At 49.3% G+C, this 26,321-nt stretch overlaps 1 protein-coding gene across 1 annotated transcript; it reads left to right on the plus strand.

The window, feature by feature from the left end:
* The first annotated feature begins 519 nt into the window (after positions 1–519).
* Positions 520–26,018, plus strand: HGD (homogentisate 1,2-dioxygenase). Its single transcript, XM_009492203.2, has 14 exons — positions 520–534; positions 5,951–6,022; positions 8,548–8,636; positions 10,388–10,493; positions 14,442–14,492; positions 14,962–15,053; positions 15,709–15,743; positions 16,937–17,016; positions 17,146–17,245; positions 19,590–19,714; positions 20,314–20,418; positions 21,653–21,779; positions 25,073–25,254; positions 25,887–26,018. Exons 1-14 carry the CDS (start codon positions 520–522, stop codon positions 26,016–26,018), a joined length of 1,311 nt encoding a protein of 436 aa, XP_009490478.1.
* The last annotated feature ends 303 nt before the right edge of the window (positions 26,019–26,321 follow it).

Below are 26,321 nucleotides of genomic sequence, written 5' to 3' on the forward strand. Positions count from 1 at the left end.
CTTCACCAGGACGGGGATGTGATCCTTTCTATCCCCAATATACCACAGCTCAGAAGCATAATGAACAAATATTTGTTACACATTTAGACGGTTGTATATGAAATTGCTAGAGGTAATTTATGAAAGAAGCTTATAAAACAGTTGCAAAAATGGCTTTTCTTTGTTCTTAAACACCTTGTTCTTTCCCCCCCCCCATGTGTGGGAATTACAACCCCTTATTTTAACATCTGAGGAAGAAAAGGAGTGGTGAGGGAACCCAGTCCCCCTCACCCCCCATTTATCATATTCAAATCGATCCTGGGGTTGGTTCAGCAGAGAAGGGCTGGCCTTTGGTTAAACACAGACTGGGCTGAGCAAACACGTTGAAAACTTCCTTGGACTTTCTCACTTCCAGCACTGTCAGCCTGCCACCAGCCCAGCTCGGTCAACCAGCTAGCAAGCTTTGCTTGGCAGGCTGCTTTGGCCAGATACCTGCTTGGGGTTCGTGTCTGCTCCAAGAGGAGGAGGACCAGGAGGAGGATGATGGGCTTGCAGGTAAGGGGTCAGGTGCCTGCGACCCACAAGTGCTGGCTGTGGACACCCCTTCTCTGCTGACAGTTTTTTTTTGTATCTGTTTCGTTTTCATGTGCCCCTCTTTTGTGTTTCAAGGTGTGCTTTTAAAGCACGCTTGGGATAAAGATTTTTGCTGCGTTTCATCTATAAATAGGCTTTCCTCTCCCTCTTCTCCTCCTTTGGAAATCATTCTTGGTCAGGCTGTCCCAGCACAGGACCTCTTCATCACAGGATTTGTCCTTCCCCCGCCCTCTGCGTGCACCCCTCCTCCTGCCCCGGCTGCCAGGGGGGTGTTTCCCCCTCAACCTATGAAATCTTGTCAGTAACATCTGCCCAGATGTTGTAACCCTGGCTGCCATCTTCCACCCAGGAGAGCAGCGGCTCCGTCCCGGGGCAGTTTCTCAGTCCCCCACACAGGGCACACTGACACACTGGGGCTCCAGCCATGCCCTCCTCTCTGAGCCCCCGTGGGGCAGGCAGCGGGAGCTTTCCCCGCTGCCATTTGCCAGAGCACGGGAGAGTTTGGGGAGAAGGGCGGGATGTGGTGGGTTTATGGCTCATGGGTAGGAATGTGAGGATCACAACCCCGAACCTCATCAGCACCTTGCTGTGGCAGCACGGGGGGCCAGCTGCCCCCGGGCCATCGGGGCGTGTGAGTAACCCTGCAGCAGACAGGAGGCAAGGGCTCACCCCAGGACTGCTGTGGGTGTCAAGAGCTTGTGCAGGACCATCGTATTTCTCCCCAGACTTTGGGGCTGTCATTGTTACTAAGCCTTTTCCTAGCTCTGGATATGCCTGAGATACATGTGTGTGTTCCTTCACCACCTTCTGTGATGTTCATTATTTTATACAGTGGTCTTAGAAGTCGTCTTATTCATCTCTGAAGAGTCCTGTCTCCTCATACAGTAAAATTTCACTGTGCTTCTTCCTTGCTTGTCCCTGTCCCCCTGCAGCTTTCACCATCCTCTTTCAGCAGCGGGGCAGCCTAGCTCTCATACCACTCTGGATGAGTGACCTGACAGCATCTTCTGTCTCCATCTCCGACTTGTTGCTAGCAGACCCTAACACCTTGTTGGCTGGTGTGACTGTGGCTGCAGGTTGAGCACGTCTGTCCAGAACTGTCCATGGGAACAGGCTGCTCTGCCAGCACATGCTCTCCAAGACGTCATATACATCCATACGCCATCATCACCTCTCCCCAGCCCATCTTCTCTTTGCATCTTTCCTCCAAAAGCGTTGCTGCACCCTTCCTCTCTGCTCCTCCAGGCATCCATCCTTCTCTTCCCTCTGCCACTGAGTGCCCTCACCCACCTTGGAGCTGGGCAGGTCCTTTCAGGAAGGGTCTGGCCTTGGACCATCCCCAGCACTTTCGGAGCAGAGGGTTGGTGAGACATCAGGGAGATGGCAGCTCCTGCCAGCAGTGTTGGCCCTGCAGCACTGGGGCAGCACCAGGGCAGAGCTCTGGTTTGGGTGCTTTGGTTTTACCCCACAAGGAGGCTGTGGAGCCCCGCACAGAGGGTGAAAGACCTCCGGTGTTGACTGGTCTGAGTTGATACAAAGTGCCATGACTTTTGTCTAGAGATGAATGTTGTTTTCCTGTGTCCTGCAGCAGGAGCTGATAGAGAAATGTATTATGCAGCATTTGAAGAAGGGCCTTAATTATTTTGCCGTCTATGTGTTCAGACTTCAAATGGGTTTTTCCCATGCCTGCTGTCTAATCCAGTGAACAAAAGGTTATGGTTTATAGGTCAGAGCACGACACCCATTGCGAGCAATCTGCTTTGCATCCCAGTTATTCCAATCAATGAGCTTTGCTGAATTTTTTATGCTGTGCTGGGCTTTTATCTCTCCCATTTTATTGAAAAACGACAAAACAAAAAACAAGTGGAGTCAGATGAATTCCTGAGATCCCATTTGCATAAAAAGCTACAGGATCTCAAACGAAATAACAGCAACAGTAATTAAAAGCAGAAGTGAAAACAAAGGACCACAGAGAATTTTTTGGTTTACAGAGAAACCACCTGCCCAATTGCCAGAATAGTGCACATCAACCTACCCGACCTGGAGATACCTAGAGCATGGCTAGGAACTGTGGAGGCCAGGCAGAGACCTAGAGGGAGGTGACTTTGGACTAAAAACATGGTGCCATTTCATGGAGAAGGGTTCGTTTCCATCTTTCCAGAATTTTTCCACCCAGGAAGGATGGTCTGGTGCAGGTGCCAGGCAGGCAGAAAGGGGTCATTTCGCCTGGCTTGGGGCCACCCTGTGCAATGCAAGCTGAGAGGTGGGAGGTGGGCTCAGAGGGTAGGCAGGGGGAAGGGCCGTGGTGTGCCTGACCCTTGTGCCGCTGCTCCCAAGGGACCCGCATCAGCAGGGTCCCCACGTGGCGCTCCGGAGCCCTGGAACACACCTCCAAAGCACACGGGGAGCTGGTGTCGCGCAGCTATTTTTGGCAGCCCAAGTAGTGTTTGACACTGACGCCTAAGGGCATGGAGAGGAGAGAAGCCTCTCTGAGGTCTGCCACACGGAAAGACAAAATAAAACAAGTGAATGAGAAAAGCCACGCTGAACATCCAGGCAAAGTCTTGGAGCCATGCTCAGGGTGATAAATCACCAGCAGGACGGTATCTCCCCTCCCGCAGCTGCAGTCCTGCCAGTGTCTTTTTTTCAGCCCTCGATGCAGTTACCTGAGGATTAATTTTTTTTTTTTTTTCTTGGCAAGGAAGAATTGATTTGGCCAAACAATGATGCAGCAGCTTCTGCCCCCACTCTCAGGGCAGTGGGGCGATGCCAACCACTCCCAAACACCACCTCTTCCCTGACTCAGCTCCCCTGCCACAGAGCGCCCAGCCTCCTGCATCGCTGGGTGATGACCAGCAGCTCTGCAGCCCCCGGTGATGCGCAGCCGAGCAAGGCAGCAGCTCTCCGTCCAGCTCAGTGGGAAGCTGCCTGCATTGCTGCTCTCGGGAGCCAGCCACCCATGCGGGGCCGGGAGAGGTGCTGTGCAGCACCAGCAGGGGCACGGAGCAGCTGCTAGCACGAGATGCTTGCTGCTGAGTCGGTTTTCTTTCCTTCCCCTGGCCCAGCAAGCAGAAGCAAAGGGGCTTTTTGGGATGTGGATGGGCAGGCCAGCTGTGCATGTCACCAGCTTTTTAGCCTGAAGGGTGGAGAATGGCTTTCTCACTGCAAAATCTCTGTGCCTCCTTCCCCCCATGGTCCCAGCAGCATGGCAGTGGGCTGCCGGGGAGCACGTGCTGGTTACAAGATATGCAAACCCACCAAAGAACCACAGACTGTCCCCTCCCAGCTCTCCACCAACTTTAAGTTAAGCATTTTGCAGGTGGTGCTCCACAAAGCAGCCTGCACGTTGCATTACCCCTTTCCTTGCTGTGCTAATGGCAGAGCCTGCTGGGCCTTGCTGGCTATGCCTCCAGAAAATCAGCATGCCCCCCTCCTCCTCCTCTTCCCCTTTTCCTCCCCTTTTCGTCAGGGCTGCCTCGCAGGCAAATGCTCCCACCACCTTTACTTTGCTGGTAGAGGAGGATGCAGTGCGGAGGTCTCAGTTAATTCTGGAACTGCTGCAGTCCCATCAGATACTGCTGCATTTCCGTTTAAAAGAGGGGAGGGGAAAAAAAAAAAAAAAAGGAAAAAAAAAAAATGACAGAAACGCTCCAGTACAATACAAGTGCCAAGGCTGCTTAGGTGACCTGCTGCTTTGCATATCAATATGCTTCTTGCAGAACCCAGTGGAGAGCAGAGTCCTAGCTATGTACGTTCTTTGTAAGAAGGAGAGAAATATCCCCCCTGAACTGATGGAAACTGAGATGTTTTCAGGTTCAGGCTAAGCAGGGCTTCCAGCCAGCCTGGCTCCCCCTGGGAATGGACTTTTCTTACAGGTCACCGAAAGGTGCTCAAGGAAAGCACATGGTTTCTCAGGAGGTTTCAGGTTTGCTCTCTGAGTGTCTACTATACTGGGAAATTTCTAGGGGGGCTGCAAATTGCACAAGGCTGAGAATCCCTGGGGAAAATAATCCAGGCACTATAATAATATAATAAACCAGGTCTAGGGAATTTGTCACTCCACCTTCGTGTCAGACCTCTGCCTCCCGGGGTGTCACACTGCACGGAGGGAGGGTGCCTGCCGCTTGCCAGGGTTTCTCAGCACCGGAGCCCCCAGGCAGCTGCTGGGGCACAGCAGCATTGCAGTGCCGCAGCCACCCCGTTGCAGCAAGCATGCGTCAGCCAAATGTTGGGACTCCTGGGCTTTGCCATCCCAGTGCCGCTGTGTGAAGGCAGAACAAGTAGCCCAGCTACTCTTGCAGTTGATAGAGGGGAGCATTAATATTTAACTCTCTCCCCAGGCCACGGAGCTGAACCATTGATCGCTGCCAAAACACCTCTGTGTTCACGCAGAGTTCAACAGAGTTGCTTCATGCCTTTCTATAGCATCTGAAGGGACTGTATTTACATTTCTGTCAGTGCAAAGCTAAGGTCTCTGTTATACCTGCTTCCCTTGTGTGTCTCGGGTTTACTGTGGGGCTTTTCTCAGTGCCAGAAAGCTAGGAGCCACATCCTCCGGGGTCCTGTGGCTTTTAGCCACTCTCTACCTCGGACCACAGCAGCTGTAGGCAGAGCAGGCATAGGAGAAGGTCTTTTCCATCCATGGGTCTCTCAGGTATACATTGCCCTAGAAAACCAGATTATCACCTGGTAATGGATTAATTCTTGCTTATTACCACGGTGGACAGTTCACGCCCAACTGGATGATACTCATTTAGGGCAAATCAGGGACATAGTTTAAGTCCCAGACGAGTTTCCTTTCCTCCCTCATCCCAACTATGTCCTGACCTTTTTCTTGATGGTCATGGGGATGTATCACAAGAACCTGACAAACAAACAACTCCCAATTTCAGTCCCTGAGCATCCGAGGGCCATGACTCAGTGCACAAATTTGCAAGGCAGTCTGCAGGTTTTGGAACATCCACAATTCAAGTGAAGTCAGATTTAACTTGGATGGTGCTAGCACACCTCCATAATGTTGGTGCACAGTTCTTCTTCCTGTACATCTCCCTGTTGTTCTTGAGTTTGACTGTATATGTGATATTTGGCTTATTTCTCAAGTGCCTGCACGGTGCAGAATGTGGTCAAAATGTACATGCAGTTTTAGCAGAAGAGCAAATCCCGGTTTTGCTTCCCAGTCCACCACGCAGTTAGCTAATGAAGCAAACCCAAGAGCTGTGAAAATGCTCTGTGGCGATACGCAAGTAGATCACTTCAGAAAGTCTTAATGCATACAAAGATCCTGAAAAAAAAAGCATGGGAAGAGAAGGATGGGTTGTCTGGAGAGGTTTTGTTTGTGTTTTCAAAACACTGATGAGTTGTGTGGTTTATTTTACAGTACATGTCAGGATTTGGAAATGAACATGTTTCTGAGGATCCACGCTGTCCAGGAGCTTTGCCGGAGGGACAGGTACTGAGGTTTTTAAAGTGCTTTATTAAAATGACATGAAATAGAGTGAATATCTGTTCCCTGGGCTTCTTTTCCTCTCAAGGTGTTTCCTTTCTCTCTGCCACCACAAAAGTCTCCTTCTTTATGCAGGACTGGAATAATAAGATTCTGGCAAAAATCAGTATTAAAGATTTCCATTCATACTTTCTATTTGTAAGTTACTCGTGAGCTTCCAAGCTTCACCTGCAGGGTTAAGACTTGCCTAAATCACCTCTGCTCAACACCATTTTTTCCAAAAGGAGTTTGCAATGGAAGCGGCCCAGCCACACTGAGAAGGAAGCCATCGGCTCTGGAATAAACCAGAGCAGAAGTTTGAAGTTCGGCAGAGAGACATGCCCACACGGGAGAGGCAGCTTTCAGGATTTCTGTAGGAATTGCGTTCAATGAAGCTGGCTTATAAGCCTTTGGCAGGAAAGCAGCTTCTTTCTGGGGGGGAACACAATCACCTGTAGTAATAAACTGACAGATTCATTCTTAAAAGTAATTTCTGAGCATGTTAGATTAAAATAAATTATGTTGGGTCTTTCTGTTTTAAAGGAAGGAATCATGACCCATTGATGCTAGCCACTCAGTCTGCAGAGGCAAGAATGACACCCTGAAGAACTAAAGTGTGCTCACCTCCTTTACGCTGGTCTCCTTTACACCAGCACACATTTTGAGGCTGACTGTGCCCTCCCTTGGATCCCCTGTAATCCCTTGGAGCTGGATGGCAGCATTTTATGCTCAGTCAATGACATCCCTTGGTGCAAGTCAGCTCCTCTTCATCGTCTGTGCAAAGAAGCCAGCAGAATTAAGGTCGAACAGGGAACTTCACCCTTCACCTTTTCTGAGTTTTCTGGATCTCCCCAGTTCTGATGTTTTACACGTTGTGTGCCATAGTAACACACAACACTAGAACACATTAAATGCATATATATGTCCCCTAGCTCTGCACTGCAGCCTATGGTGTACACACAAGAAAGAAAAACTGCTGTGCTGGATCAGACTGATGGCTCAGCTGGTGCAGTGTCTTGTTTCTGAGACTGGCTATAGCAGATGGGTGGAGAAAAGATGTAAGAAAGAGGCACCTTAAAACTGGGAGATCAATAGCGGTGACTGCTGGTCTGAACAGGCAGTGGGCTGTGGTGGATGTGCTCCTTGTGATTGCTCAGAGCAGCACCACTTTCCAGGCAACGAGACCCCTCCAGCTTCTGGTGCAGGTACCCTCATCTGGACAGAGTTCAGACTCGGTGTCAAAAGAGTTAATAGAAAAATCTAAAACCAAGTTAGACAAAAAAATCTCCAGTCCCAGGGGTGGATCCTTTCTCCTCTGCAGTATTTATAAGACTGGCATCTGCAGTAGTGCTGGCTAAGATAAAAATGACAAGGGCTATTGATCCCCCTGCTTCACTGCATACCCATACTGACAAGATGGAGTTTGAGGGCTGGAAGCTATGTGTGTTGTGAGAGCTTTACCTCTTCCTTCTACCCACCTGTCAGGGCAGCATTTGATACCGTATGGATGGCTGATCCGCTCAGCCGCAGCAGGATGGCAGGATGCTAAACTAGACCTTGCAGGAGGGAGATGGGACAGCAAATGTTGTATGACTGTCCCACCAGGGTATTTCCTGCAGTTCTTGGATGCCTTTGCTTCTTGCTGATCTCAAACAAATAGATGCTGGCCTACTTAGATCAAAATGTTCAGTTTCTGTTCTCTGAAAGGGAGGGCTCTGTCCTTCAGCTATGAACTCACAAGGGCTGCTAAACCTGTGCTAGTCATACCCGCAGCTCTGCAAAGGGGGAAGTGCCCCCTTTATGCTCCAAAGGATGACTGTCACTGTGCAGAAGCCCTGCGAAAAAGCAAAGGCTCCCACACAGGTCACTCCCGCTCTTGGGCAGCAAAGAGCACTGGCAGGAGGAAGCAGTGCACCACCGAAATGCCTGCTCTAGGCATCCCTCCCAGAGGGCAGGAGAAGAAGGGGGCATTTAGTGTGTAGGAAGGAAGAAGCAAGGGTGCAGGTGCTGTGAGTCTTTATCAGCCCTCTGGAAAGCCAGACAGACATGATCCTCTGGGGCAACCTCTCTGAACGCTTGGTCTGCACAAAAATATTTGTGCATAATAACGGTCTGCTTTGCAGTCTGTGTTGGGAATAATCCCCTTTTCCCTGATGCTCCTGTCACCAACCCTAGCAAGCACTGCCCCTTAGAGCTTGCTCTAGCAGCAGGTGTGTTGCCCCAATGGCTGTGCTGACTCCTTAGGGCACTTCTGTAGCCTCTTGCATGTGGGAAAGTGTTTTGGGGTCTGGCTGATACGCACAGGGCATCCAGCCTCATGGCAGCAAAAAGATGCGACTACCGGGGCTGATGCACAGACTCAGGAGCACAGTGCACCCCATGACATCGGGGCACTGGACACCCACCGCGGTCCTCTGCCGGGAGCTCCAGAGCTAAATCCTGTGCTGCTGCCTCTCACTCCTCTCCTTATTTTTCCTTCTCCTCCCATTCAGAATAACCCGCAAGTCTGCCCGTACGGCTTGTATGCTGAACAGCTCTCAGGCTCTGCCTTCACCTGCCCCCGGTCCACGAATAAGCGAAGGTATGGTGACCGCCATCAGTGGGCAGGTGATGTGGGGCACTTGGGGCAAGCAGCAATAGAGAGGCTGCCTCTGTGCCACCAGCACTTTCTGCGAGCCCAGGCGGGTGGAGGAAGCAAAGCATATGCATCCGAAAACCTCCACCATGTGCTGGGAGAGGGGCAAGGGCAGAAAACCACAGGAGAGGGAGAGGATGGTCGGGTGGGGTGAGTGGGTTGTGAAAATGCTGAGAAAGAGGGTGTCAGGATGGGGAAGAAAATGGATTTCTGAGCAAGGAGAGGAAGGGGAGGGGACATTCACGGGTGCCAGATGGTCCCGAGGGGGCTGTGTGCTGTGCAAAACAACCTTGAGGTCTCAGCCCTGATGCTACTGCAAAAACGTCACCGCTGTGACTGGCACTGGTAAGCACCTGATGGACAGTGTCAAAACCAAGCCTCTGAACAGGAATCTTCCCTCCTCCTAAGGGATATTCCTCCACGCCAGCTGGGACCAGTGAGGCATTAGCTCAGGCTGTACTTGTTTTGGGGTTGGCCAGGGGCTCAGACCAGAACCAGGCACCCAGCATGCTGCTCACTATCCCGGGGCTCCCAGCAGTGCTGGGGACAGCTTCTTCCAGCCAGCAGCAAATGTCCCAGAACTCTGTCCCGGTCATTGTGCTCCAGCCATGACCAGATTGCAGAAGATGGGTTTCTTATTTTGCTTCTCCCACAGTGGCTTTTCTGTCCCTTCTGTTGTTCGTTCAAATGAAAGGCAAATGCATCGTCTGAGCTGTTTAGCAGAGCTCTGCTCTCCAGGCTGGTGCCAGCTCGTGGTCTGCGTGGGAAAGGGATGAATCATTGTTTGCCGCACGAAGATGTCCTTGATGGAAATTTTCCAGCTCTCAAGGGAGAGCTCCCTCCTCCCCTCTCCCACCCACCCAAACTGCAACCACCGCTGTTAACACGTCAAAGGCATTGGCAGCCCTGCCTAGCTCAGGCTTTCCTGATTACCTCTGCTCTCTCACCTGATTAAAAGCCCAGCTTTGGGCTTGGCTGCACCTGTGCACGGCATGCGGATGCTGGCCATGGCCGCCGGAGTGGCGGGGGCTGCAGGGACTGCAGCATGGACACGGCAGGCAGCAAGGAAGGCGAGTGATGGTCCCAGGCAGTGATGGAGGCATGGGGGACCTCCTACAGCAGTAGGAAGCGTTATCCCACATAAGACTCTGGTCTTTGCCGCATGGGCTCGCTGGTGGTCCTATGGGCATGGCCAGCCAGGCATAGGATGCTGCTTTCAGTAATCCATCCAAATCCACTGGCTGTGACCTTCTGTCTCCTGAAAGCTCCTCTGTACTTTCAGTTAGACAGTGTGCTTGTCCCTGTCTTGTCTGAGCTGCTTTGTAGCTGTGTTTAAATAGGCTTTTCTTCTGCCTTAGAGATTGCTGTATTTCAGCTACAGATAAAGCTGTATAAAGATATATTTTTCATATACATATATATCTGTGTGTGAATGTAAACATATGTAATTATATGTAAACACACATATAGACATTTACCTACATATAACAGCACATATTTGTATTTAGAGCCTATAACAAAAAGCCATCTCTCTGGAAGTCTCTGTCTGTGAGCTGGTGTTTGATATTTATACACCTTTTGTTCCAGTTGTCACCAAGTAAATGTTATTCATGCCTTTAGGAGCTCAATCAGCTGGCAGCCACCCAGAGGGTTTAACCTCTTCCCCAGGCTAATCCAGGTCTTTTCCTTCTCTGTAGCTGGCTGTATCGGATCCTACCTTCAGTCTGCCACAGTCCCTTCAAACCTCTCAAGGAGGGTCACTTGACACACAACTGGGATGAAGTTGAGCCTGACCCCAACCAGGTAACCATGCTGGAAAGATCCCTGGCCCTGTCAGGAGGGCAGTCAAATATTAAGCTAACCAGGGGTGTGAAGGCACTGAGCTGCAAGAGGTCTGGGGAGAGCCTTAGGGATCTGGGGGTCTGGCTACCACAGCTGGGTCCTGACTGCCACCCGTTCTTCCTCACCTATGGGTCATCCAAGGAAGGACAGCCCTCGATGCCATCCTTATTGCTTCCCACCTTGACGGATGCTTGTGCTGCTTCCCAGCATGGCCTCAGTGTCACAGCGTTTGGTCTCTGCTATCTAGCATCTCCCTTGGGGGCTCCTGTTGGCCACCTCTCAGGCTGCTCTCTCTTCCTCTTGTTTCCCCCATCAAAGGCTCATCATGGGCCAGCCCAGCAGGCAGAGCAGCAGCATGTCTCTGCCATCCAGCCCCTCCTTCTCTGCACTTCTGGAATGGGCTGCTGGCTGCCAGCCCATTTCTCTGCAGTCCTCATGGGAAATCAAGCGTCATTCTGGAGAGTCATGCAGAGACACGGCATTTGTCTTCCTCTGTTACAGCCTTGCCATCATCTTTAATCATGATTTCTTCCCTGCCAGCCCCACAACATTTGGCTTTGCTAATCTGACTCTGTCCTCCTGCCATTCTCCTCTCAACATCATCTCATGGTCATTGGTTTTTACTCCTCTCAGGTTTTGCCCTTTGATGCACCATCATTAGCTGATTTCCAGCCTCCCAGCAGCCTTGCCATTTGTCTCAATATTTTCCCAGTTCTGCTGGAATGTGTTTTCCAGCCACTGACCAAGGAGTGGTGACAGGCTGTATTTAGGTCCCTTTGGTGCTTCTTCCCAAATGAAGTTCCACTGACTTCTGTTACATCATCCACCCCTGATGCCCTTTCGCAGCCCGCATCTACCATTACGGTTATTTATGATTACGGTAATTCCAAGATGCCCAGCTCTCAAGCATCTCAAGTCATTTACGTGTAGTACATCTTTTACCTAAGGGAGCAGCAACGAAGCTCCTGCCCACACTCTCTCTCACCACTTGCAATGGCAATCATCAAACCCAGAGGGGTTATTTCCCAGCAGTAAGTGGGAGCCGTCTTCCTGCTTTCCTTCTCATCCTCTCTGAAGCAGGGCCAGAGACCAGGTTCAGTTTGTTGGACAAGACTGACACTTCCCTGTGGTGCTTTGTGTTTCACCCAGCTCACTTAAGGAGCTTTCCTGATTGTCATCCATCTAAAAGGATGGCCATATGGAGGTACCTTATGCAAAGATCATTGAAGTCAATGGGAAAAAATATCCTTTAATGTTGCCCAAAGACAATGGCAGAATTATAAAAGGCACAGGGGACAAAACAGAAAAGGGGACAAAGGTGATGAAAAAATATGGGGTGGCATCCCTGCAAGAAATGCTGAAATAGAAGAAAGCTCTCCAGCCTGGAACAGAGATGACCAAGGGAAGCTATGACTGAGAGGCAGGGGGAAAATTAATACCAATATTGAAGATCATGTTAAAAAAAAAAAAAAAAGCATAAACAGTGAAACTTCTTGCCAGAGGATCCAGGTGGGTTCAAAAAGTGATTGAACAAACCTTGGAGAGAGAAAACTTATGAGGTAACAGTAAGCACAGAGGCGTAATATCTCAGGAGGCTCATGGATTATACAGCAGGGAAACAACACTGAACGTTTCCCCATTTTAAGCACCTGGCACTGGCTGCCTCTGGCTGTCTTGGACTTCTCTTCTGGCTCAGAGTGCTCGTTCCTCATTTTGTGCATCAGTGAATCCCAAATATAGCAGAGACGCACGGGACAAACAGTGCACAGAGCCGGGCAGTGGCTTTGCAGTCTGCAAGTGTTTTGGCGGAGAGGGTCCAAACACCATATTCAGTTGCGCCCAATGGGCTGGATGACAAACCGATTTCCCACTCTCCTCATCCCACAGGAATGACAACTGCGGAGGTGTCCACAGGGACCAGAGTGAAAATGAAGCTTTTATGCAGGAACTGCGCTATACTTACTACTTCATCTGTAGACCACTATCATCTTCCATATTCTTCAGTGAGAAAATTTGCTTCCCTTTAGACCATCTTTATACCTGACATTTATTTCTCTTCTTTTGCCTGTTCTCCCTCCCTCTCTCTCTTCCTCCCTGGTCTTCAGGGTCTTCTCTCTTTGTCCCTCTGTACGTCCTTTCTGTCAGTATTTCCCAAAGGTTTCTGTCAACTGGGTCCCAGTTCCCAACTCTGAAGGCTTAAAACAATCATGAGAGGAACGGTTGATGTTGAGATGCCACCGCTGGCCTTCACAGCTGCCATGAAATGTACAGGATCCAGGGAAGGTCCCACTGCTGGGGGTAGCAGCAGGCTCTGGAGTACCTTCTGACCATGGTCTGCATTGGCTCTTGCTCAAGTCTGTAAGGCTGTCTTGGAAACCAAAGGAAAACATGCTTTAAAGAAGTCTGAAAGCAAAACCTGAGGTTCAGCACTATCTTACTGGCTCATCTGTGAGGTGTCGACACCTTGCAAGGGTCACACCTGATCTGCTGGCCGGTGCATTTTGTGTCTCCATCCAGAACACACAGCTTCTCTAGCAGCCTCTTTCACTGTGTCCAGCACCCCAGCAGTGTGACCCTGAGCAGGCACCAGCATGGAGCCTCCCAGGTCTCCTGGGCAGGAAAACATGCCTCTGCCTGGCAGTGAATGGGATGTGGGGAGGAAGGGACAAGGGATGGATCCAACACAGGCAACCCAGGGCTGCTGCAAGGCTGTGGTGGTGGGACACCCTTGGGAAGCAGATGACTTGGGAGAGCAGAGCGGAGAGGGCCAAGCTGCAGGGCCAGGCTTGGGGTGCAGCTGGTTAATTAGCAGTGAGCCCCCGCTTTGCTCAGCTTTACTTGCAGATTCACTCCCTGGGCACAGTTGCCTGTTTCCTCCCAAGGCCAGCTCTCCAGGAGAGCCTGGCAAGTCACCTGGGCACCCACATTTTGATTTGGGTTTGGAAAACTTCCATGAGGCTTGGGGGATTTTAATATCTTTGTATCTCTTTCAAATTTATCTGAAATTTCACATAGTTCAAAAGTGTTGGGTAACGGCAGGCACAGACACAGATTCCCATAAGCTTTCTTTTCTCAGGGCACCAGCTTAAAAACATGTCAAGAAATGCCAGGTTGGGTAGCTAAAAGCAAGAGAATGTTCTCGTGGATGCCCAGAGTCACAGGCACTTTCATCTGCGGTCAAGCGTATCGATGCAGGGGATATATCTGGCAGCTGGCCACATCAACATCCTCCTAATTTGGGGTGTTTGGGTTGGTCTGCACTGAACGCCCCCATAAGGAGCTCTCAGCTGCAGCACCTTGTCCCCAAGAGCTACAGAGACCCTTAATATGATATTAGTAGTAATAAATACTTCAGACTCCTCTGGCACCTTCTGCCTGAGGATCTCAACAGGCTTTGCAAGAAGTAATTAGTGATGCTCGCAGCTCCCACTCACGCAGGTAGAGATATTTCTGCTTCGGACGTGGGGAAAATGAGGTGGAGTGAACAGGGAGTGTTACGTTCAGGTCTTGGAGGGAGTGAATCATCCAGCGCGGAGTGGAACACAGGGCCATGACAATTTGGCTGTGGAAAGCCAGCTCATCTGAATTTCTTTGCTCTCAACAGTGTTATTAGTAATAGAGGAAGAGACAGCTTTTAAATAGGATTTTTTTTTTTTTTAACCTTGGCACTACACAGGCCTGCCAATTATTTTACAAAATCATGATTAAAAAGGGAAAAAAGCTCCATAAATCAAAAGAAACCTGTAAACCAAATTAAGCAAGGCAAAGAGGAAGGAGAAAGCTACCTCAGAAAGCTAGCAGAGAGCATGGAAGCAGGGGTGGGATGGGGGTCTGCTTTCTTTTGAATTGCCACCATTTGTGTCATAACCACTGGCACCACTTTCTTGCTTTTTGTTTGCTGGAATCTAGCTGCGATGGAAACCTTTCAAGATCCCAAAAGCCCCTCAGGACTTTGTGAGCGTAAGTTGGGGGACCAGGGCATCCAGGCATCCTCCATCTCTGCTCCCCCTCGTGGGGTAGCAGGGCACACAGGATGCTCAGCATTGGGCTAACAGCAGCAGTTTTAACACCTCTGGGCTTGCAAAGCATCTGTGGGAGGGGAGAGGATCCCAGATTTCAACCACCTGAGAGTAGACTTGATTTTCTTCTTTGTGTTTCAAGGAACTCTTCAAAAAAGCCCCAATCCCCAGCTCTCCCCAGTCCCTGGGCTGGAGAGCACCAGCTTACATGGATTGCTAAGAAACCCTTGAGATACTAAAGTAAAGCCAACGTGTTTGGCCAAAGGCCATACGTGGACAGGCTGGTAGCGGTACAGGAAGCAGGGAGAGGGGGTGAGCCCCAGCAACGGGGTGGGATGAGGGGAAGAAAGGGGGCTGGCCCCTGCCCCATTGCCTGCCACTCACTCCTGATGCTTTGGGTTTGCCCGTAGGGACTGCACACCTTGTGTGGCGCCGGTGAGCCCAGAGGACGCAATGGCATCGCTGTCCATATTTTTGTCTGCAACACCTCCATGCTCGACAGGTCAGTGACTGCTACACTGGAGGCTTGGGCTGCCCCAGGCTGGCTGCCTGTGTGTGTATGTCTGCTGCCGCTGTGCTTGAGTCCAGCTGTTCCCAGTGGTGCTGTCTTTATGTCCCTGTGTTCCTGTGTGCACAGGCAAAGGTGTCCATGGCAGGTGTTTGTGAAGCAAGTTGTGCTCCATGGCTGAGCACTGGGGGAGTGAGCTGGGAGCCACCAAAAGAAGGAGGGAGATGGGCATGGGAGGAAGCAAGAGGGGATGTGTTGGGTCCAGGTGCTCTCATCCCAGGGACCGGAGCTGCTCCTCGGAGGTCAACACGCATGCAGCCTCTGATGGGCATTGCTACCCTCTGCAGCGGCTCATGGGGGAAGTCAGCCCTGCTCCCCAATTTACAATGCCTGATGCACCCATGGCCACAAAGGCAGGGACCTGGCAGAGGTTGGAGGAGATACTGCTTCCAGGCCATGCATGTTAAACGTCCCTGCCTCCTCTGCATCGGCCCATATATTGCATTCACTGATCTGCAAATAGCATTTCTGGAGCCAAAGAGGAGCCCTCTGCCACACCAGACTCCCAGCTCAAAACCCCCCAGTTGTGGTCGTGGTGTGTGCCTGGGGCTTACAGCACCTTGATCTTCCTGTTCTCCTTTATCTTTAGATGCCTTTATAATTCGGATGGCGACTTCCTAATTGGTGAGTTGATGCTTCGGCTTTTTCTTTCCCCCATGAGGGTCTACCTGGGTTGCCACCTGCTTGCCTCTTGTTCCTCCAGAGTGTGGGCCCTACAGCCAAGATTTGGAGGGAAGGGTTGGCTTCACCCTCATGCCATCCAGATTTGGTGGTCTGGCACCAGCTGGGCTGTTGGGCAGGTTGCACCGCTCCTGTGCAGCTCAGAGAGTGCACATCTGTGCCAGACCTCAACTTTGGTTTTGCGCAGTGACCCAACTTCCTTGGCATGGTGCTCAGGGATCATTTCCCAGCGCTCCCCAGATTGGTATTAGGCACATCACAGGCAGAGGTTTTCTGGAAAACTTAAGCCTCAGGATTTCTGAACAGTTTACAGCTAGATGCCTTCGCTGCTTCAGTCCAAGAGTATTTGGCATGGCAGCTTAGCTCCCGCACTCTGCCAGCCTCAGGCAACCAGACTGCCACGATGAGTGTTGAGGTTGGCACATAAAGTGCACACATGCCAAAAAATATTCTGAGTGGTATCAGAAGCCTGATATTTGTTTGTATCTTTCTTGACCGATGGACAGAAATGCCTTGGGGTCACCAACAGAAACAATTGTCCCATAAAATAACTATGAAATTGTTCTCACTCACCTCCCTCACTACTGTGAAAGAAAAGTGCTAGGACAGGTTTTGTAAATCTGCTAGTTTTTCAAGTAAAAATGTGAGTTCTCCTGTGCCAGGACAATCCAGGAAAATAATGCAGACATTAGTATAGCATTATTTTTACCCTCAAAAAGCTGGGAAAATTAGCTATTCCCAGACATCTCACACTGCAGGGTCATGACAAGGATGGGTACATGCACCATTTTATGTGAAGATCGTGATATTGACAGGTATGGCCCTGAATATATCCTGACCCATTTATCTGGACATAGCACAAACCCTATGTCAAGGGAATGAGAGGTGATGGATGGTTTAACCTCACATGGGCACCTGCTGTGACATGGGGCCATGGGGCTGGTCTGGAAGCTCTCCCTCCAGTGCAAGCATCTCCACTGCAAGGCTCTGCATGGGAGAGGGACCCCAGTCCTGCTGTGAAGCAGGGTCAGAAAGGGCCCATTGCTCTTCCTTGGAGCCTGGGTGCTCTTGGTGGACAGAGAGGAAGGCATTCACCATGTCGCTTCAGTTCCTGTGCCTGCATTTTATTTCCACAGTGCCCCAGCAAGGGAAACTGCTCATCACAACCGAGTTTGGGAAGATGCTAGTGGAGCCCAATGAAATCTGTGTCATCCAGGTAAGGGCTGACTGCACCTTGCCTGTGGCTTAGAGCGCAATGCTGGAGCAAGCCAGCTTCTGTATTCAGCTGTTCATACTTTGTCAGGAAAGTCCTGAGAGGATCCTAGTATCTTCCTTTATTTTCCAGCAAGGAATGCGTTTCAGTGTGGAGGTGTTTGAAGAGACTAGAGGCTACATCCTGGAGGTGTACGGGGCACACTTTGAGCTGCCTGACCTGGGACCCATTGGTAAGAATCTCCCGTCAGACTTACAGTGAATTTCATAGCGACAGCCAGGAATTACAAGCCCAAATCCATCCTTTTATCTCCTTCCTCCTGTGCCCACACTCCTTCCCAAAATGCTTTCCATCCCAGCACTGTTATTCCCCAGCAGAACAAGCATCTCCCCAAGAAAATGTGACAGCCCAGTTGTCCCAAGATTCCCCTGGGACTGAAGGGACCTTTCTCTCACCCTTTTTCCCTTTCTCTCTTCCCTTCTGATCTGGGAGTCCCCATCTGCTGGCTCTAAATCTGTTCCTACCAAAACAAACTCAAAAGGCCATCATCACTGATGCCCCTTGCTGACAGATATGGCATGAACTGGAGTAATAGGAGATCATTTACCCGGTAAAAGGAAAGGCAGATTTCAGAGGCAACAGATATTCTTGAAGCCCCATTTTAGATTTAATCAAGTGTTTTTCCTGCCACCTCTGTGAACAGAGGTGCCTTAGAGCTCTAGAGCCTGGAGTGCCTTAGTGTCAGAAGCTGTTCTCCTTGGAGAATTCAAAATCAATAAAATGAGCAGCACAGGACTGGGATCAGCAACACATTCACATCTCTGTGTTGTGCTGCCAGGGTGGATCTGCCTTCACTGAGCACAGGTCTAGCTCTCTCATGAATCACAGATCGTCTCTACCTGCTGCCCCTGGTTTGTGCAATGTCACAGATCACGAAGGCACAGCCTCTTGCTGCCATGACAAAGATATTGCAAGAGTACACGGCATCTGAAGCCCCGCTGCCCCTGCTGTGATTTCCCAGCCAGCTTTCTGGAGGTGCTCAGCTCGGGTTATTTCACCTTCCTTATCCCTGGAGTACTTGCTTCCAAACTTTTCTTGCTGAGAAAAACACCTCCTGGTTTCTGCTACTAAGATTGTCTCAGGGAAAGGAAGTGAAACTTCCCTTGTAACAGCTAAAATAGCTACAAAACTGGTACCAATAATTCTCCACTTTCAGACTGGTGTTTTGAGGTTGGTTGTCTTTCATTTTAGGTTGGGTTGGGTTTTTTTCCCCACTAGACTGGGCTTGTTTTGTAGGTCTCAGTGAGATCAAAAAGACTGGCCATGCTTGAAGTAAACTGACTAGGTATTATCAATCAGTAACAAGCTTGGCATGGCCCATCTGCATGCAGAGGGCCTTTCCAAACATCTCATGGCCATAATGAAACTGAAGCCGGTCATTCTTGCAGTGGGGAACTGACCCAATCTGCAGCCATTTAATGGGGCCCCACTTCAGCATCTCTCCCGTGTGACATGCTGGGCACGTCTCTTTCCACATCGAGCCTACAGTGATTTTTCAGCAGCTTTCCTTTCAGCCAGCTGAGGTTACTTGCCTCCACCTACTTCTTGCACTCTGTGCCTGCTCCACTTGATTATTGATGTCGTTGCCCCAGCCTGTTTGTAACAAGTTTTCCCATTAGCTAGTTTTTCACACACTTTTGGACTGGGTTTGGGGGTGGGGGGTTCAGTCTCCAGAAGGCAGGAATCTATCATGAAGTTTACTTTCTGGAGAAAAGAAAATGAGTGCACTTGCCTGTAAACCTTTTCAGGAGGTGGTAATTATAAGAGCTCCTCTTCTCACCACCTACCCACCTTCCCCTCAGAGACCAAGATCCTTTGTATTTCAGTCTTACTTTATTCTAACTTCACTTTTCACTTGAAAAATGACAGCTGGAGAAAAGCACTGACTGTTAAACCTTAGCAGCAGGTAGTAATGTCTGCATTTTTATCCAAGAAATTCAAAACCACTTTTTAATAATAATACTAATGAGAAGAAGAAGAATACTTCAGCACCCGTATGGTGCTTTGCACTTTGAAAATGCACTCTTCACACTAACCAACCCCTCAGTATGCCCAGAGTCTGTAGGTATCACTGCCCCTTATTTTATTACTCTTTTTGCAAGCATTCAGAAATTTATTTGACCCCCTCATGACATGTCTTGTAACTTCTGCATGGCTAAGTGTCCCACCAGCAGGATGTCCAGGAACAGAAAGCAGTTCACGCTCTGTTTTTTTGCTTAATTCCTAGTTTTTACATGCCTTTAATTGAGGATGAAGTACTAATCTTGTTCAGAAGGGAAACTAGGGGAAACCTGTCTTAGTCACATAAGGGGAGCATGGACTTAAATGCTAGGATGTATTACAATTACAGGAGGAGCACAAGAAGTACATGACTATTTCAGGTTTTCTGGTGGGCCAAGAAGCAGTAAGGTTATTCAAAATGCAGAAGGGCACCCACAAAGCCAGGAAATTGCACCAGCCTCTCACTTTGCTTGCAGGTTGCCCAAAGAGCTCTGGCATCTCTTTTTCTTTCACAGGAGCCAATGGCCTGGCCAACCCGCGTGACTTCTTGGTACCCGTTGCATGGTACGAGGACCGCCAAGTGCCAAAGGGCTACACGGTGATCAGCAAGTACCAGGGCAAGCTGTTTGCAGCCCAGCAGGTGAGGATGCCCTGGGAGAACAGGTAACACTGGAGCGCAGTGACTGTCAATGCATGGCCTGGGATATGCAACTCAGTAGCATGCACAGAGTCTCAGGAGGTCCTGCTGGGTTGAGTGGAGTAGCACTGAGCCCTTGCCTTGTTGGGTCATTCATCTTCCCAACTGAGGCTCCTCATTCTGGAAAAAAGTGTTTGTGAAGACTTGGTTGCCCAAAGACTCAATGGCAGTCTTTGCTTCGCTGTTTCCGTATGTTTATAGAGACAGAGTAGAAAAGAGGAGCTGGGGCTGCTGTGAAAAGCCAGTTTCCTTACCAGAGAGCCAGTGTTGCAGATGATCTTGTTCAAGCACTGCCTGGGCACTCAGAAGCCCTTAGAGACCAAACCACAGAGGTAGGGCTGAGGCTCACCAAGGGGAAATGCTGAGGAAAACCACGTCCTTGCGATATCGGGCTGTGCCTAAAAGGCTTCATGCTCCAGGATGCCAGTGTACCTCTCACCAGCCCTAAACCCATTTTTAATTTGGGAAAGAGCAGCACCCTGTTTATGTGCAGCAAGTTGGAAGGCTGTGTATGGTAACCCTCTGTCTTTTTGCTTTGGTAGGATTTCTCCCCTTTCAATGTTGTGGCCTGGCATGGGAACTACACACCGTACAAATACCATCTGGAAAAATTCATGGTCATTAATTCTGTTGCTTTTGACCATGCGGTAAGTTCTGGAGCTGGGCAAGGCAAAGCAATGCTGCGTGGATACCGTACCATCCAAACTCACCCTGAGCTCCCGGGGCTCAGCGCCTGTTAAAAAATACGTTGTGCTCTAAGAAACAGTGTGAAATCTCTTGTGCTGCTTTCTCTGGGCCCAAACCAAGCTCTTGTGGAGAAAGACAACCTCCTTTGTGGTACAAAGACATAACTGGAGGTTGATCAGCTTCTTAAACAGCTTTATGCAGCTTAGCATAGAATTTCTGCTCCCTGGAGGAGAGCTGAATACTGAAGCCAACACACACTGTGCAACTCAGCAAAAAGACTTTTGCTTCAAATTCTTGCCTTGATTTATTTCTTGCAATTGCACGGACTCCTTCCACTGGTTCCTCTGAGCCCAGCGCTGAAATTCGTTCGAAGAGCTGGCAGCTTTCATTGCAACAATTTCTAGATCTTATGGAAAATAACTAAAGCCAAAACTAATGTGAGCAGCTCTTCTAAAAAGGAAACCAGCCCAGTGGGAGAGGTGCCGGCAGCGATGCCATCTCTTGGCACTGCTTCTGCAAGTGGGTGTGCAAGGAGACTGGAGTATTTCTAGTGAGACAACCAACAGAAAGTATTGTTTAAACTCCAGAAAAACCTGCCAGAAGAAGGATAGGTTTTTGGGATGGGGAAAAACCTGCCAGAAGAAGAATGGCTTTGGGATCAAAGCCCAGAAAATCACTTTACTGGACTAGAAACTTCAAAAATCCTTGAAGCAAGCCACAATTTCTCTGCACTTTGTTCTCCCTGTTTGTAAACTAACAGGGCTGTGAGGCTAGATGCCTCTAGCAGGATGTTCCTGTCCTCTGTAATGGGCTAAGGAAGAGGTATATTTTCGTGGTAGGAGGAGTGCTGGAGACTGCTCCTGGAATTACAGTACCCCATCTTGTGGGGCTGTCCCTCTCCTGCATCTGTGCCACCATCTGCAAAGGCATCATTGCTGGGGCAGGGAAGGCTCTCCAAGGCTGCCTAAAGGAAGAACCATCCAGTCCCACCACTTGTCTCCCATGTTCAGCATGGGCTGGAGATGCTGGGTGCTGTCACACAGGGTCACAAATATCACCCACACCACCAGGTGCATGTGGTAAAAGTGTTTTAGCAGGGGAGAGGCTGTATCAGTCAGGTTTACCAGCTGGATGACCTGAGCAGATAGCTCTGAGCCCTGCTCTGTTTCATGCTTTTTGCTTTGCTTTTTTCAGGATCCTTCTATCTTCACCGTCCTGACAGCCAAGTCAACCCGTCCTGGAGTGGCACTCGCTGACTTCGTCATATTTCCTCCGCGATGGGGGGTAGCTAACAACACCTTCCGTCCACCATACTACCACCGTATGTCTGCTCTTTGTTAGTTGTGCTTGAGTACAGGACTGCAGGGAAAAAACAAACCTCCATTTACTTGAGAGCACGTGCAGGGAAGAAGCAGTCTGATTTGTGGCCCTTGGCACAGTTAGAGTCAGCTTCTTGGAGTCAGTCAGTCCTTCCCGGAAAATGAACAAAGATGTTCGTATTTAGAGCATCTCAGGAAAACTCAGACGTGATGGGCTGGTGGTGTCTGCATGGATGGATGCGTCTGTACTCAAGGGGCTCCCACTGAGAGCGGGTGCATATTGAACTTGGCATTGCACAAATGCATCAGAAATTGTCCTGTCATCCAGCCATGAATTGCTTAATATCTCATTAGAGTACACAGATAAAGAACAGCAGAACAGAAAATACAACATCACAGGTGGCGAGAAGGAGAGAGACATAGAGCTGCCCAAGGCCACTTGCAGGGTGAGATCAAAGTTACAGCAAAGCATTGAACTGGCTCTCCTGAGCCCTTCTTTACCACCTGCACAGTGATGGAGGTACCTCTGGCGTTTAAGAAGCCAGAGATCAAGAACTGGGCTCCTTCTCAGGCAGTTGGTTGATTTGTGGGGGGATTTGGTTGCCATCACCAGAGCCAGTTTCTTTTTGGCAGTTTTTTGGTTTCATCTCGGCAGAGCATGGCCACATGTTGCATTGAATGGATGCTAGAAATCCAGTTGCCCACATGGGATTGCCCTTCCAGGGTAAGGATGAGGCAACCTGCTCTATGAGACTGAGAGGGAAAGCTTGCTCATGCTGCACCCCCTTCTGTTGACAGCTAAAAGGCCCCAGAAGCTATCAAGGTCACACTATGGTCGCTTTGAAGTGCTGAGAGGCTTTCTGCACACTTACTAACCACAGTTAATAGCCAGCTCCTCCTGCTACTTAGACATATTTCCAAGCATCTCAGGGGCTGGTAGAATTAGTGTCACTTGCAAGCACAGTAGGCAGCTGTGCCACCATCTCGGTAAATCCCACAGGAAAAGTCCTGCCCTGTCATTCTGCTTTCATTCCCAGTAACAAGTGTGACATGGAAACATGTCTCCTGACTGGCTGGGATAGTGCCAGGTTGTAGTTACCTCTTTTATTAGACCCTAAAAGGTGAGACAGCTGGTTTACCATGATTAAGTTGCTGCACATCAGCAGAGCCATGCTAACTTTTCACAAACGCATTGTGTTGAACATGAACTTGTTCAGCCTTGCTTAGTCTGCGGTAAAAGACAGCTGAAATAACAGACAGCTGTGTTGTGAGCTAAGAGTACCCATGCAGACAGCTACCGCAGCTACTCACTTGAGCACGATACCTTGGCTATAGGCTTGAGCACTAAATTCACGATGAGCAGGTTGGTTGTCTTCTCTAGCCCAGCCATGGAGGGGCAGAGCTTGAGTGGGTAAGGCAGACATTGCAACAGTCAATTACCAAGACACTGCACATCAGTTCCGTCTGAAATTAGTATGATGATGAGAATCATTAGAGAGGCGTAACAGGACAGAGCAATGCTGGGGTAGCATAAGTTCAGTGCTGCTGAACTCTCCTCTCTCCAAATATTTTACAAGAGGCCTATTTTGTTTGCCAGAAATCCCCTGTTGCCTCCTCTTCTCAGGTGCAGTGGAAAGCCTGTGTTCGGAGAACTTTGGTGCACTCAGAGTCATGTTTTTTGTCTTGCCTTAACTTTGCAAGTATAATACAGCAGCGGCAGTCCAAAAATTTCCCCCTAGACACTGTAACAATTTCACATACAAAGGTGGCTGTGCAGCTCATAAATACTGACTTCTCTTGGTCACCTTTCTACATCCCTGGAGGCTGTGAATTACTCCTAGGGTCTTTGGACCACAGGTTGAAAAATGTGTCTGATACAGCTTTTATACCATATACTGCATCTGTGTCTGGGGGAGTACTTGTGAGATTCTCATTACAGCGGGACCTAACATCTAATGGCCACTAAGGGATTCTAACTTCACAGCGTCCTGCTTGTAGACGACAATGCTATTTTACCAATAGGGAATGGATGCGCGCCTAAGTTCTTGGGGTTACATAGGAAATCTGCAAACAAGTAAGAAACTGGACTCAGCTCTTCTCTTAAGTCCTAGGCTGGTTTCCTACTCACTAGCCCATTCTTCCTAAGCAATAGTATGAGTCCTGTTGCAGATGCACTGGCTCTTAAAGATGCACAGCTCTTAAAGTCTGTACAGCCATCTGAGTGCATCAAGCACAGTGTATGAGCGAGTTCAATGAAAAGCCCGTAATAATCCGGTCTTACATGAGATACTGACAACATGGGATGAAAATTAATAAATGTTTGCACACATATATAAGCCAACTCTGCTTTGAGCTAAATTAGTTTTGTTATTAAACATTCCAGACCCCGGCTTGTACTTAACGAAGACCGAACTAGTGGTTAAAAAGGGCTATATATAAACATAGCTACAGAAGCATGTCCTGGTTTTGCAAAAACTGACCGCTAAGCAGAAAGTTGCCATATTGTTTAGTCACATAATGTCTACTAAAGCTGAAAGCTTGGGATGGCAATTGTTAAAGCACTTCCCTTACAGGGAGCATAACTCAATAAATACAGGATGATTAGATATAGCCATCCTTACCTAAGTTAGTGGTATATTACTCCATTGGTTTCAGAGGGTCTACTTAAAAGTATTCTTGCTTGGGGAAAGATGAATTTGGCTCCTTGTCTTTGGGCATACAGTGGCTCTCAAGAAGTAAGTAAATAATGCACAAATCAAAAGTATAAGGTACTGAAGCGCCTGGCTGGACTGGAGGTGGTAGAAGAATATCAAACAAAATTATTTCAAGCTTATAACCTGGGACAGCAGACCAGGCTCTATCACCAGACTGCCAGCCAGGCATTTTGTGCCTCTGTGCCCATAACACAGGGATGATTATACTGAACTTTCTTTCTAGTGCTTTAAGATCTCTAATCCAAGTCTGTAAATATCAGGGTACACCACGCAGTCTGTATGCAGGTGTACTACTTACACAGCTCAAGGTGGTAGAAAAAGCACAGGTCTACCAGCATCAATGCACCCTCATTAAGGAAGTTTCTGAATCCAGATAATTAAGAGTGGAATAAAACCTGTACCGCTTTACAAGCATCGCCTGCAGGATCCCTGACGTCCTCTCTTGTGATGCCCTGCTTAGGAACCTCCACTCCACCCACTGCCTGGCCCAGCTTAGCTCGGGGGTTTCAAGGAGCTCACAGCCCAGCTGTGATGCCTCCCAATCATGCTGCGTCGCAACCTTTTCTCTGTGCCTCCTGCAGGGAACTGCATGAGTGAGTTCATGGGGCTCATCAAAGGCCACTACGAAGCAAAGGAGGAAGGCTTCCAGCCTGGGGGGGCCAGCTTGCACAGCATGATGACTCCTCACGGGCCAGATGCTGACTGTTTTGAGAAGGCGAGCAAAGCCAAGCTGGAGCCTGAAAGGGTTGCAGAAGGCACCATGGTAAGGAGCCAAGGGAGCCAGTAAGATTTTCAATACAGCATGGCATACTGCGGCTGTGCCACTCTCAAAGTACAGCCTAGCTTCTTGCTGGCAAGTTGGAAAAAGTACTTGGACCAAATGGCTGCAGCATTCACCTCCCTTATCGATCAGCAGCATTCAACTCCCAGGAGCTCCCCTGGAGACATGCGATGCCAGGCAGCTTTGATCATCTGCCCAAATAAATTGTTGCCTGAGCAGGAAGCTGGGAATTTTCATGCTGATTAACTTAATTTTTGTCTTAGCCTATGGACAAAGAAATGAAACCCCTGACTGCCCTCCTTTCTCCACCCCCTAAAATCTAACGATGATCATCAACAGATCTTGGACTAGAGCTTTTGGAACAACCTGGCCTTCCTGGGTATGCAGGGAATCCAAAGTCACTCCTGAGACCTAGTTAATACCAGCATTGCAATGCCAGCTCTGAACAGCTTTCTCCCCGTGGGTTGATCGGGCTGGAGGCAGAACTTGGCAGGGCTGGACCTTGGCAGGGCTGGACCATGTGGGCAGCTCTTGTTTGTGGTAGGGCAGAGCCACCTTTCCTGGACACAAACTCTCGCTCTCTTGCCCTAACCTAGCTTCCCTCTTCCCAATAGGCCTTCATGTTCGAATCGTCCCTCAGTCTGGCCGTCACCAAATGGGGCCTCCAGACCTCCAACTGCCTAGATAAAGACTACTACAAGTGCTGGGAACCTCTGAAAAGCCATTTCAACCAGAAGTGCAAGTAAAGAGAAGTTATTTCTTGCTTGCAATACGTGAGTGAACACAAGGAAATCCAGCATACCTACGTGTGGTGGCACAGTCAATTCAGGCAACGCACAGTGCTCCAGCACAGAATGGCATTTCCAGCAGCCACTGAGCCACAAAAATAATCATCCCTATGTAACTTGGGAAATGCAGTAAAAACCCACCATTAGTCTTAACTTTCAGGTATCCCATTAAAGCTTTCCTCGTGACACACTGAAGCTGAAGTACTTGCGTGGCTCTCACTGTGTAGTTGGTGTGAATGCTGTACCTGGTGAGGATACGAG

The sequence above is a fragment of the Pelecanus crispus genome, chromosome 1, assembly GCF_030463565.1.
Source record: "Pelecanus crispus isolate bPelCri1 chromosome 1, bPelCri1.pri, whole genome shotgun sequence".
Classification (NCBI taxonomy): Eukaryota; Metazoa; Chordata; class Aves; order Pelecaniformes; family Pelecanidae; genus Pelecanus; species Pelecanus crispus.

What these genes read in the sequence shown, in the direction of transcription:
- HGD (XM_009492203.2), top strand. An exon ending in CCCCTCAGGACTTTGTGAGC is followed by an intron (nt 14,493 to 14,961) that starts GTAAGTTGGGGG and finishes GTTTGCCCGTAG; the next exon opens with GGACTGCACACCTTGTGTGG. An exon ending in ATGAAATCTGTGTCATCCAG is followed by an intron (nt 17,017 to 17,145) that starts GTAAGGGCTGAC and finishes TTTATTTTCCAG; the next exon opens with CAAGGAATGCGTTTCAGTGT.